Source organism: Sapajus apella, unplaced genomic scaffold (assembly GCF_009761245.1).
Source record: "Sapajus apella isolate SASKATOON/1434 unplaced genomic scaffold, GSC_monkey_1.0 scaffold12, whole genome shotgun sequence".
In the NCBI taxonomy this organism is placed as follows: domain Eukaryota; kingdom Metazoa; phylum Chordata; class Mammalia; order Primates; family Cebidae; genus Sapajus; species Sapajus apella.
Window position 1 is genome coordinate 28,343,266 of NW_022436952.1, and position 12,685 is coordinate 28,355,950.

The 12,685-nt window shown below is 44.2% G+C and overlaps 1 protein-coding gene across 9 annotated transcripts in view; it reads left to right on the forward strand.

Annotated features, from left to right (window-relative positions):
* Positions 1-1,952: 1,952 nt before the first annotated feature.
* The window catches only part of RPS6KB1 (ribosomal protein S6 kinase B1), a 62,405-nt gene continuing 51,672 nt past the window's right edge, over positions 1,953-12,685 (forward strand). For 5 of the 9 annotated variants that reach the window (XR_004269701.1, XM_032280718.1, XM_032280721.1 and 2 more), the window contains exon 1: positions 1,953-2,226. Coding sequence is in view for 5 of the 9 variants with exons in the window: in XM_032280718.1 (XP_032136609.1) it covers positions 2,086-2,226 (141 nt within the window). In the remaining 4 variants the exon portion in view is untranslated. Of the gene's footprint in view, positions 2,227-2,697; positions 2,827-12,685 lie in introns of those variants that run through there. The other 4 variants (XM_032280725.1, XM_032280720.1, XM_032280719.1 and 1 more) reach the window with 4 other exon arrangements.

A 12,685-nucleotide genomic window follows, 5' to 3' on the forward strand; every position in this document is an offset into this window, starting at 1 on the left:
GGGTTTCACCATGTTGACCAGGATGGTCTCGATCTCTTGACCTCGTGATCCACCCGCCTCGGCCTCCCAAAGTGCTGGGATTACAGGCTTGAGCCACCGCGCCCGGCCCAAGGGAATTCTTTTACTCTCTATATGGTTTTGAGATTTGTGATTTACTGTACCTGAATCCATTCATACACAGCTCAATAGTTTCCAAAACCGGATTCATACTCACTTTTTTCCTAAACATACATTTGAAACAAAACCTTCTCCTCAGCTGAGGAGTGACAAAAGAAAAAAAGAGGCCGGATGCAGTGGCTCACGCCTGTAATCTCAGCAGTTTGGGAGGATTACATGAGCATGGGAGTTCCCGACCTAGGCAACATGGCAAAACCCTGTCTGTACAAAAAATACAAACATTAGTTGGGCGTAGTGGTGTGTGCCAGCAGTCCCAGGTACTCAGGAGGCTGAGTTGGGAGGATCACCTGAGGCTGGAAGGTCAAGGCTGCAGTGAGCCAAGATCTTGCCACTGCACTCCAGCCTGGGTGATAGAGTGACATCTTCCTGTCTCAGAACCTGGGAAAAAAGAAAAAGAAAAGAAAAGAAAAGAAAAACAAGACAAAACAAATGCTGATTGAAGGAATTAGTAGTACTGTACCAGCCTCCACACCACATAGACACGTAAAATGCAGACGTGAGCTCAACATTGTACATTAATATCAATTTTCTCTCTTCTAAATAATGACTTACATTTTCTCCACTAGTCTAGCCTAGTAACTTTAGAAAGATTTTATGTTTGGCCGGGCGCGGTGGCTCACGCCTATAATCCTAGCACTTTGGGAGGCCGAGGCGGGTGGATCACGAGGTCAAGAGATCGAGACCATCCTGGTCAACAAGGTGAAACCTCGTCTCTACTAAAAAAATACAAAAAATTAGCTGGGCATGATGGTGCGTGCCTGTAGTCCCAGCTACTCGGGAGGCTGAGGCAGGAGAATTGCTTGAACCCAGGAGGCGGAGGTTGCGGTGAGCCGAGATCGTGCCATTGCACTCCAGTCTGGGCAACAACAGCGAAACTCCGTCTCAAAAAAAAAAAAAAAAAAAAAAAAAAGAAAGATTTTATGTTTAACTCAGGTAGTACAGCAAGAAAGATGGAGCGTGGAGAAAGAAAACCAGATGAAATATTAACCGCGCGCAATGGCTTGCGCCTGTAATCCCAGTACTTTGGAAGGCCGAGGCGGGGGGATCATTTGAGCCCAAGGATTCCAGACCAGCCTGGGCAACATATTGAGATCCTGTCTCTATTTAAAAAAGAAAGAAAGAAAAAGAAATATTAGAGCAGGTTCTCATTATTTTTATCTAGGAAAAGAAACAATTTTTGATAAAGACTTCACATCAGATCTCTGCATTACTGGAAATGAGTAGTGGGTTGAGAGACAGATTCTGTACTTAAAATGTCAAACCTACAAAATAGATATATAATTATCCTCATTTTACAGATAAGGAAGCTGAGGCTCTGAACGGTTATTGACTTTTCCAAGGCCACAGAACTAACAAACAACGAAGCCAAAAGGTCTGCCGTTCCACATCGTCCCCAAGAGTTCCCCACGTATGCGACTCACCACCAAACGCCGACCAGACACTTCTATCCTGCTGAAATTTCAGACCAACCTACTCACCATGCGCATGCTCACTTTCAACACGAAAAAGCTATTGAGAACTAATGCGCATGTTCCATAAAAGGAGAGTTTTGTTGTGTATTTTTTTTTCCTATTCAGAATGATTAATTACGCATGTTCAATTTCAATTTACGAACTTCAGATGTGGTACGCATGCTCACTGTTCACCGAAAGCTTTAGCTGACAATGCGCACGCTCTGGTCTTCAAGAGCGGCTTCGGCTCGCGTTTTGCGCATGTTTCTGCTAGCACCGGGATGCTGGCGATAGTTCTGCGCATGTCCACTGCCCACACTTTGGCTTCACAAGACCATATACGCATGCTCCTGCGCTGAACTTTAGGAGCCAGTCTAGGGCCTAGGCGCAGACGCACTGAGCCTAAGCAGCCGGTGATGGCGGCAGCGGCAGTGGTGGCTGCGGCGGGTCCGGGCCCATGAGGCGACGAAGGAGGCGGGACGGCTTTTACCCAGCGCCGGACTTCCGAGACAGGGAAGCTGAGGACATGGCAGGAGTGTTTGACATAGACCTGGACCAGCCGGAGGACGCGGGCTCTGAGGATGAGCTGGAGGAGGGGGTGAGGCCCGGGGTCCCCGGGGGCCCGAGGTGACAGGGCCGGGGCGGCCGCGCGGGGGCAGGAAGCGCGGTGTGTCCTAAAGCGTGGAGACCCGGGGGGGCTCCTGGAAGAGTTGAGGGTCGCGCGGCCCGAGACTGAGGAGCGGGCGGGACAGACACGGCCCTAGGTGTGAGGCCTCTGCAGGAATCGCAAGTGCAGGTCGCACCCTTAGCTCCAGGTCAGAGCAGCCCTTAGCAATCTGAAGGGGGAAAGAGAACGGGCGCGTGGTCGATTCCTCGAGCTGCTGGACTTGAGTGTGGCGGGGCGCGAGTGGCGTGAGCGTGTGTTGGGGATACTGGGGCTGCGCTTGCTGGGTGTCCCGTAAGTACAGGTGAAGTGTGGAGGGTTTCCCTTCGAGTCTAGGATTTCGAGTATTAGATCTTCAGACCTCCCACAACCACCTCTCTTCTCGGCCTGTCGCTTCTCTCCTAGGAAGCGCTCAGCTGTTAGAAGTGACAGCTGAAAACTTCTGTCGGGAGTAGCACTGCCGCTGCTGTTACAGCCACCAGGAGTTTTATTTCGGGAGCAAGGGGGCTCTGCTGCATCTTCCAATCTTCCAGGGTTTGTTTGTTTGCTTTTTTTTTTTTTAACCCCCTTCCGTGTGACTCTTTAAAATAAGCATTTATAGGACACACGGCACTTGTAACCTTTCCCCAATTTGAAGATGTCTATTTTTTTTTTTCAGAATAATTAATGTAATTTTCGGGTGGGGGGGAAAAAAAAACAAAACCAATGTTGACAGCCTTGATTTAGCTTGCCAAAAATAAGTTGCCTGAACAGAGACTTGTGAATGGTGGTGTGAGGGCTTTCCTTACTGTAATTTAGTGTGCTAAATTTAGAATTGTATTTTCTAATGCATACCTTGGTTTTACCTTGGTTGGCTTAGTGGTTTGTTATTCTTTATGGAATATCTTTTTTTCCTGAGGTAAATTTATCAAAAAATGACAAACTGTACCTGAAGTTCAAAAACGTTGTCATACTAAACCACTGATTCCGGACCAAATGATCGTCAGTTGATAACCTCTTAGTAGTTTAGGATCTAAATTCCAATGTCTAGTTGAATACATGGGTTAATGACTGGTGTTAGATGTTTACTCTAACTACATAGGGGCTTCCTTTCCCTTGCCTCACCCTCAGTTTTTCTCCTCTGGCACCTGCCCTACTGTTGACAAAAGATTGAGATGGTATGTATAAAGAACCTTGAACAGATTAAGAAACTAAGTGGCCTTAAATAATGCTGTTCTTTTCTTTCTTTTCTTTTCTTGTCTCCCTCTGATAGCCCAGGCTGGACTGCAGTGGTACGATCTTGGCTCACTGCAGCTTCCGCCTCCCAGGTTCAAGTGATTCTCTTGCCTCAGCCTCCCAGAGGAGCTGGAATTACAGGGCTGGGCCACATCGCCTTGCTAATTTTTTTGTATTTTAGTAGAGATGGGGTTTCACCATGTTGCCCAGGCTGGTCCTGAACTCCTGAGGTCAGGTGATCCACCCGCCTCAGTCTCGCAAAGTGCTGGGATTACAGGGGTGAGCCACCCCACCACACTTTTTTTTTTTTTTTTATTGTGATGGAGTCCCACTCTAGCCCAAGCTGGAGTGCAGTGGCCCAATCGCGGCTCACACAACTTCCACCTCCGGAGCTGAAGCAATTCTCGTGCCTCAGCCTCCTGAGTAGTTGGGACAGGCACATGCCACCACGCCTGGCTAATTTTTATATTTTAGTAGAGATGGAGTTTTACCATGTTGCCCAGGGTGACCTTGAACTCTTGAGCTCCTGTGATCTGCCCACCTTGGCCTCCCAAAGTTCTGGGATTACAGGAGTGAGCCACCGTGCCCGGCCGGTGTGTGCATTGGTGTGTGCATTTTCAATGATGTTTTCATAAGGAATTCCAAATAGTTTCTTTATTGAACATAGTGATACACTAAATACAATTGGAAACAAACATGAGATTACTTTTATTACATGTACTATACTCCATACTCTCATCAGTTATATTGGTTCTCTGTGGCAGTGGCTTTGGAGCAGGGCAGGGAGAAAACTGGTTAGGAAGGTGCTTTTCTTTTTTTTGAGGCAGAGTCTCGCTCTGTCACCCAGGCTGGAGTGCAGTGGCACAATCTTGGCTCACTGCAACCTCTGCCTTCCGGGTTCAAGTGATTCTTCTGCCTCAGTCTCCTGAGTAGCTGGGACTACAGGCATGTGCCACCACGCCCGGCTGATTTTTATATTATTAGTAGAGATGGGTTTCACCATATGGGACAGGCTGGTCTCAAACTCCTGACCTCAGGTGATCCGCCCGCCTTGGTCTCCCAAAGTGCTGGGATTACAGGTATCAGCCACGCACCCAGCCAGATTTATTCTTTTTTGAAAGTACAATGCTGTATTCAAATTCCTGTATGAACTGGGACTTTTTCTTTTCACTTTCTTGTTGTGTTTCAAGAACAATAGGTGTTCCAGGGCTTTTGTCCTGCTGGGTACAAGCAAGTAGGATTTTGAGAGGGTGTAAGGAGGTCAGCAAAATTGGTGGAAATAGGAAAAAAAAAATGTGGTCTGACCTTGGGGAGAGAGAGTTTAGGGAAAGAGCAAAGGTAATTAAAGAGGATTTTGAGGAAGAGACTTCTGTAAAATATGTCTTACTTAGCACCCTTAGCACCAGTTTTTGGAGTTGAAAATGTTTCTTTTTAGTGTGTTATTTATTCTTTTTTTTTTGAGACGGAGTTTCGCTCTTGTTACCCAGGCTGGAGTGCAATGGCGCGATCTTGGCTCACCGCAGCCTCTTGCCTCCTAGGTTCGAGCAATTCTCCTGCCTCAGCCTCCTGAGTAGCTGGGACTACAGGCGCTCACCACCATGCCCAGCTAATTTTTGTATTTTTAGTAGAGTTGGGGTTTCACCATGTTGACCAGGATGGTCTCGACCTCTTGACCTCGTGATCCACCCGCCTCGGCCTCCCAAAGTACTGTATTATAGGCGTGAGCCACTGCGCCAGGCCGTGTGTTATTTATTCTAAGAGGTGCCTCAAGGTGGATAATGGAAGATTTGGAGTGGGGTTGGGTTGGCAATCCAAGGAGATTGGGTGACCTCCAGATTACCCCTAAATTACAAAAAAAAAAAAAATCTAGAAAATGAGAGTTTAGATTCTTAGAAAATCTCACAGTTTCTATTCATGAAATTATAGCCTTTATTTATTACACAAAGTTTTTAAACATTGGTACCTATCAGAGTAGTCTTACTTCCTAATTTTATAGTAAGGAAACTGAGGCATGGGCCAGATGATAGCCAAAGGTCACACAGTGGTAGTGTCTTCTGACTCAGTTCAGCAAGCTTTACTGCACAAGTTCTTCAATGCATTTACTAGGCATGTTATATAATGTTCCTCTTTGTGGTGTGTCAAAAGTGAATTCAGATTCCTTTGGCCATACTCTGTGACCTAGAGTAAATTCCTTAATCTCTGACACTGTCTATTACATGAGGGTTACATGAAATAAGTATATAAAGTACAGTACTCTCGAAATATCTGGGTGTATTAAGCAATTAGCTAGTTCACAGAAATACAGCTTGTCATTGCCAAGGAACCAATCATTCAGGTTTACCCTCATATGCCTAGAGACTTAATAATTGCAGTTAAACTAGAGGTGCTGTATTTTTACAATGGTAGTATCATGGTGTGTATTTTTTTTTTTTAAATCATTGATCCCATTTAGAGAGATGTGCCTTTCAAGGTATATTACAGAGTGACTATGCATTAGTAAATATAGGTATTTACATAGTTTATTTAGTTCATCAGAGATTAAAAGATGAGGAGACTAAACGGATACATTTATGGACACAGTTGAATGTCTGCCACCTAACTTTAAAAAGATCCTATCGGGCCGGGTGTGGTGGCTCAAACCTGTAATCCAAGCACTTTGGAGGCCAAGGCAGGTGGATCACCTGAGGTTGGGAGTTCAAGACCAGCCTGACCAACATGGTGAAACCTCATCTTATAAAATAAAAAATAGGCCGGGTGCGGTGGCTCAAGCCTGTAATCCCAGCACTTTGGGAGGCCGAGGCGGGTGGATCACGAGGTCAAGAGATCGAGACCATCCTGGTCAACATGGTGAAACCCCGTCTCTACTAAAAATACAAAAAATTAGCTGGGCATGGTGGTGCGTGCCTGTAATCCCAGCTACTCAGGAGGCTGAGGCAGGAGAATTGCCTGAACCCAGGAGGCAGAGGTTGCGGTGAGCCGAGATCGTGCCATTGCACTCCAGCCTGGGTAACATGAGTGAAACTCCGTCTCAAAAAAAAAAAAAATAAATAAATAAATAAATAAAAATAATAAATAAATAAATAAATAAATAAATAAAATAAAAAAAAAAAAGATCCTTAAATATCTCAGAGGAATATAATCAAAGCCAGTTGGTAAGAGGGGAGTTTTTTGGGGGAGGATATCTTGTTTGTTTGTTTTGTTTCATTGTTGATGGTATCATTTGGGGCAGTGAATTGAAACTCAGGGAAAGTTTTCCTTCAGAGAATTTAATTAGATTGCGAAAATACTGGAGTCTTCTCTGCTGTCTCTAGCATTAAGAGTAATAGAAAACTGGCCGGGCGCTGCGGCTCACGCCTGTAATCCCAGCACTTTGGGAGGCCGAGGTGGGTGGATCACGAGGTCAAGAGATCAAGACCATTCTGGCCAACATGGTGAAACCCCGTCTCTACTAAAAATACAAAAATTAGCTGGACGTGGTCCCAGCTACTCGGGAGGCTGACGTGGAAGAATCACTTGAACCCAGGAGGCGGAGGTTGCAGTGAGCCGAGATTGCGCCCCTGCACTCCAGCCTGGTGACAGAGCAAGACTCTGTCTCAAAAAAAAAGAGTAAGGAAATGTCTGAACAGCCAGTGGAGAACTGGCTTAATGAATATCTGGATTAAGAAGAATTGTCATCCAAAAAAAAAGTTTTTATCCATTGTGGAACAGTTTATTTAAAGTTTTATAAAATGTGCTGTCTTTCATTGAGACTTTAGGCATATTAAGTTTAATTTATATACATTTTTAATTTAAATAATTTAAATTACAAATAGTCTTTCGATGGGCTAGTTTGAAACAGTATATCTTCTATAATACCTAAGATGAGCGGAATTCCACTTTGTCAATCCTAATGAACACAGTAAAGACATAGGATAGGCCATAAAGCTTAAGACAGCAGAAAAACATGAGGAGTTAAGAGTTTTCTGTGAAAGAGACTTTTCAGTATGTATTATATAATGTTAGCTTGACACTTCTTGTGTGATACTTCTAAAGGTAACACTGAGTAGCAGAAAAGATTTGTGCCTCAAATGCTTCTGTTCTAGAAGGTAACGTAGAAGTTATTAGCACAATATGCAGGTGCCAGGATTACAGGCCTGGCCAGCTAAGGAAATGAAACATAGCTACAGGGCATATCTTGTGAGGTGGCTTCAAAGTCATGGTTCAGTGTTAACTACTCTGTAGTCTTTAATTTAGAATTAAGTAAAACTAACATTAAAGAAAAAACAATTATGTAATACCAGTTTTATCACATCTGAAAGAAGTTAGTCTTTTGTCATTAAAGTAAAGCCATCTTAGGTGATTATATAGAGCAACAAAGACAAAAGATATACCTTTAACCATAACCACCCCCATCTCTCACGCACAAAAGAAACTGTATCCAGTTAAAATGATAAGAATTTTTTTTCCCTTTGATACTGCCCCGTCTCTGCCTGTGTGTAATCATGAAATGTACGTTCTTGGTATTACACTTTATAGTGATTTGTTTACACAGTGAGTCATGACTAAAATTTTGTGGTTTTTGGGCATTTGAACATTTGTTCTATAAGAGTATTATCAGTTTTTGGCTAGGTATGATGGCTCATGCTGTCATCCCAGAGCTTTGGGAAGCTAAGGTGGGAGAATTGTTTGAGGCCAAGAGTTCGAGACCATCCTGGCCAACAAAACAAGACACCATTTGTACAAAAAATTAAAAAAATTAGTAGTGGGCATGGCAGCACATGCCTGTGGCCCTATCGACTCCAGAGGCTGACAGATGATCACTTGAGCCCAGGAGTTTGAGGCTGTGATGAGCTATGATCCTACCACTGCACTCCAGCCTGGGTGACAGAAATCTAGTTGCTAAACACACACACACACGCACACGCACACGCACACGCACACACAGAGAGAGCTATCTGTTTTTGTTGTGTATGTTGGCTGTGTACTGGTAGTTTTGAAGAAAGATATGCTCACTTTAATGTCTTTTGAGTTATTCTAAAATTTTGAAATGATTGCTTAAAGACTTAATTTCTTAGAGTCTATTTTCAATTAAGTGATATCCTTTCATATGCACTGAAAGAGTTTGTAATCATTTTAAAGCTCTGTTATAATGTCAATAACTGAAATTCTACTGCCAAGTTTTTTGTTGTTTTTCTGTTTATACAATTAAATGACTTTGAGTATATTTACAGAGTTGTGCAACCATCACCAGAATTAGGTTTTAGAAATTTTTATCACTCAGCCGGGCATGGTGGCTCACACCTGTAATCCCAGCACTTTGGGAGGCTAAGGTGGATGGATCACCTTAGGTTAGGAGTTTGAGACCAGCCTGGTCAACATGGTAAAATCCCTTCTCTACCAATAATACAGAAATAGCCAGTCCTGGTGGTGAGTGCCTGTAATCCCAGTTACTTGGAAGGCTGAGGCAGGAGAATCCCTTTAACCCGGGATGGGGAGGTTACTGTGAGCCGAGATTGCGCTACTGCACTCCAGCCTGGGTGACAGAGTGAGACTCCGTCTTTAAAAAAAAAAAAAAAAATTTATCATCCTGTAAAGAAATTTTGGGCCTGTCATGGTGGCTCATGCCTTATAATCTCAGCACTTTGGGAGGCCAAGGCAGGTGGATTGCATGAGCCCAGGAGTTTGAAATCAGCCTGGGCAACATAATGAGACCCTGTCTCTTTAGAAAAAAAAAGAAACAAACTTTTCACCAATTTAGTTACTTCTCATTCTCACCCTCAGCCCCAGGCAACTATCTCCCATCTCTGTAGATTTTGCTTTTCTAGACCTGGCACCTGTTATCCCAGCACTTTGGGAGGCTGAGGCAGGAGGATCACTTGAGACCAGCCTGGGCAATATAGTGAGACCCACCCCCCGCCCCCACCATCTCTTGAAAAATAGAAAAAAATTATCTGGCTTGGTGGCACGTGTCTGTAGTCCAAGCTACTTGTGAGGCTGAGGTGGGAGGATTTCTTTAGTTTGCAAGGTTGAGTTTGCAGTGATCCTGCCACTGTACTATAGCCTGAGCAATAGAATGAGACTCTCTCTAAAAATAAAAGAAAATAAAGACGTTTCTGGACACTCCATATAAATGGAATCATACAGTGTATGATCTTTTGTGTTTGGTGGCTTTCACTTTTTTTTTTTTTTTTTTGAGATGGAGTCTCACTCTGTTACCCAGGCTGGAGTACAGTGCTGTGACCTCTGCTCACTGCAACCTCTGCCTCCTGGGTTCATGTAATTCTCCTGCCTCAGCCTCCTGAGTAGTTGGGACTGCAGGTGTGCAACTCCACGCCTGGCTAATTTTTGTATTTTTAGTAGATACGGGGTTTCGCCGTGTTGGCCAGGCTGGTCTCAAACTGCTGACCTCAAATGATCTGCCTGCCACGGCCTCCCAAAGTGCTGGGATTACAGACGTGAGCCACAGCGCCTAGCTGCTCCTTTCACTTAATGTTTTTGAAAATCATCTATGTTGTAACATGTATCAGTACTTCATTTCTTTTTAGGACCAAATAGTTCACTGTATGGCTAGAGTGCATTTTGTTTATCCATTCACCAGTTGATGTTCATTTGAGTTAGTCATTCAGATGTTCACTTGAATTGTGAATAAAGCTTTTTTTTTCGGAGATAGAGTCTCGCTCTGTTGCCCATGCTGGAGTACAGTGGCCTGAAACATAGCTCACTGCAGCTTCACCCTCTTGGGCTGAAGTGATTCTGCTGCCTCAGTCTCTCATGTAGCTGGGACCACAGGCATGTGCTACCATTCCCAGCTAATTTTTTGATTTTTTTGTAGAGATGGGGGTCTCACTATTTTGTCCAGGCTGGTTTTAAACTCTTGGCCTCAAGCAGTCCTTCTGCCTCTGCCTCCCAAAGTGTTGGGATTATAGGCATGAGCCACCTTACCTGGCCTGAATAAAGCTTTTATAATATAAGGCTGGGAGTAGGGGCTCACGCCTATAATCTCAGCACTTTGGGAGGCTGAAGCAGGTAGATTGCTGGAGTCCAGAAGTTCTAGACTGGTCTGCGCAACATGACAAAAACCTCTTCTCTACAAAAAGTGAGCTAAGTATGGTGGCATGCACTTGTAGTCCTAGCTCTTTGGGAGGCTGAAGTGGGAGGATCACTTGAGCCTAGGGGGTCGAGGCCGCAGTGAGCCATGATCGCACCACTGCATTCCAGCCTGGGTGATAGAGTGACACCCTGTCTCAAAAAAAAAAAAAAAGAGTTTTTAAGAACATTTGTGCCCAGATCTTTGTGGATCATATACTTTTCTTTTGCGTAGATACCTTGGAGAAGATTTGCTGGGTCATACAGTAGTAAGTCTATGTTTAATTTTTTTTTTTTTCTCCTTTTTTTTGTTTTAAATACAGGGTTTCACCATGTTGGTCAGGCTGGTCTTGAACTTCTGACCTTAGGTGATCCGCCCGCCTTGGCCTCCAAAGTGCTTGGATTACAGGCGTGAGCCGCCACGCCTGGCCTATGTTTAATTTTTCTTTTTTTTTTTTTTTGAGACGGAGTTTCACTCATGTTACCCAGGCTGGAGTGCAATGGCGCGATCTCGGCTCACCGCAACCTCCGCCTCCTGGGTTCAGGCAATTCTCCTGCCTCAGCCTCCTGAGTAGCTGGGATTACAGGCATGCACCACCATGCCCAGCTAATTTTTTGTATTTTTAGTAGAGACGGGGTTTCACCATGTTGACCAGGATGGTCTCGATCTCTTGACCTCGTGATCCACCCGCCTCGGCCTCCCAAAGTGCTGGGATTACAGGCTTGAGCCACCGCGCCCGGCCATGTTTAATTTTTTAAGAGACAAACTTTTCCAACGCGGTTGCACCATTTTACATTCTCACTAGCACTGTATGAGAGTTCCGTTTCTCTACATCCTTGCCCAACTTACTTTTCTTCTTTATCTTTTGTTACCCTAGTGGGTGTGAAGTAGTTTCACCGTGTGGTTTTGATTTGCATTTCTCATTTTATTTATTTTTTATTTTTTTAGAGATGGGATTTCACCATGTTGGTCAGGCTGGTCTCGAACTCCTGACCTTGTGATCTGCCCACTTCAGCCTCCCAAAGTGTTGGGATTATAGGCATGAGCCACTGCGCCTGGCATTTATTTGCATTTCTCTTAACAACTAATGATGTGGAACATCCTTTCATTTGCTTATTGTTCATTTGTATATTTTCTTTGGAGAAATACCTATTCAGATCCTAGCTCGTTTTTCAAAAATTGGGTGTGCCATCTTTTTCTTTACATATTTTATTTTATTATTTATTTATTTAATTATTTAATTATTTTTAAGATGGAGTTTCATCATGTTGGTCAGGCTGATCTTGAACTCCCAACCTCAGGTGATCCGCCCGCCTTGGCCTCCAAAGTGCTTGGGTTACAGGCGTGAGCCACCGCGGCTGGCCTATATTTTATTTATTTATTTATTTTAGAGACAAGACCTCACTTTGGAGTTCTGATCTCAAACTCCTGGTCTCAAGCCGTCTTTCACTTTGGTCTCCCAAAGTGCTGGGATTACACGGATAAGCCACTGAGCTTGGCCTATTTATCTTTTTATTATTGAGTTGTAGTAATTCTGTCTGTGTGTGTGTGTGTGTGTGTGTGTGTGTGTGTGTGTGTGTGTGTATTTTTTTTTTTTTTTTTTTGGAGTTGGAATCTTGCTGTGTTGCCCAGGCAGGAGTGCAATGGTGCCATCTCTGCTCACTGCAACGTCTGCCTCCTGGGTTCAAGCAATTCTTTTGCCTCAGCCTCCTGAGTAGCTGGGATTACATGTGCCTGCTATCACACTGGACTAATTTTTGTAGTTTTAGTAATTTGCTGGAGTTTTAGGCCAACATGGTTTTGCCATGTTGGCCAGGCTGATTTCGAACTCCTGAACTCAGATGATCTACCTGCCTCGGCCTCCCAAAGTGCATGGATTACAGGCCTGAGCCACCGTGCCCGGACTTTTTCTTTTTTATTTTTTTTTTGAGACAAGGTCTCACTCTGTCACCCAGGCTGGAGTGGCGCAATCTCAGCTCACTGCAGCCTCATCCTCTTGGACTCAAGCAATTCTCCCACCTCATCCTTCTGAGCATCTGGGATTACAGGTGTGTGCCACTATGCCTGGCTAATTTTGTAGAGACCAGGTTTTTTTTTTTTTTTTTCTGGTAT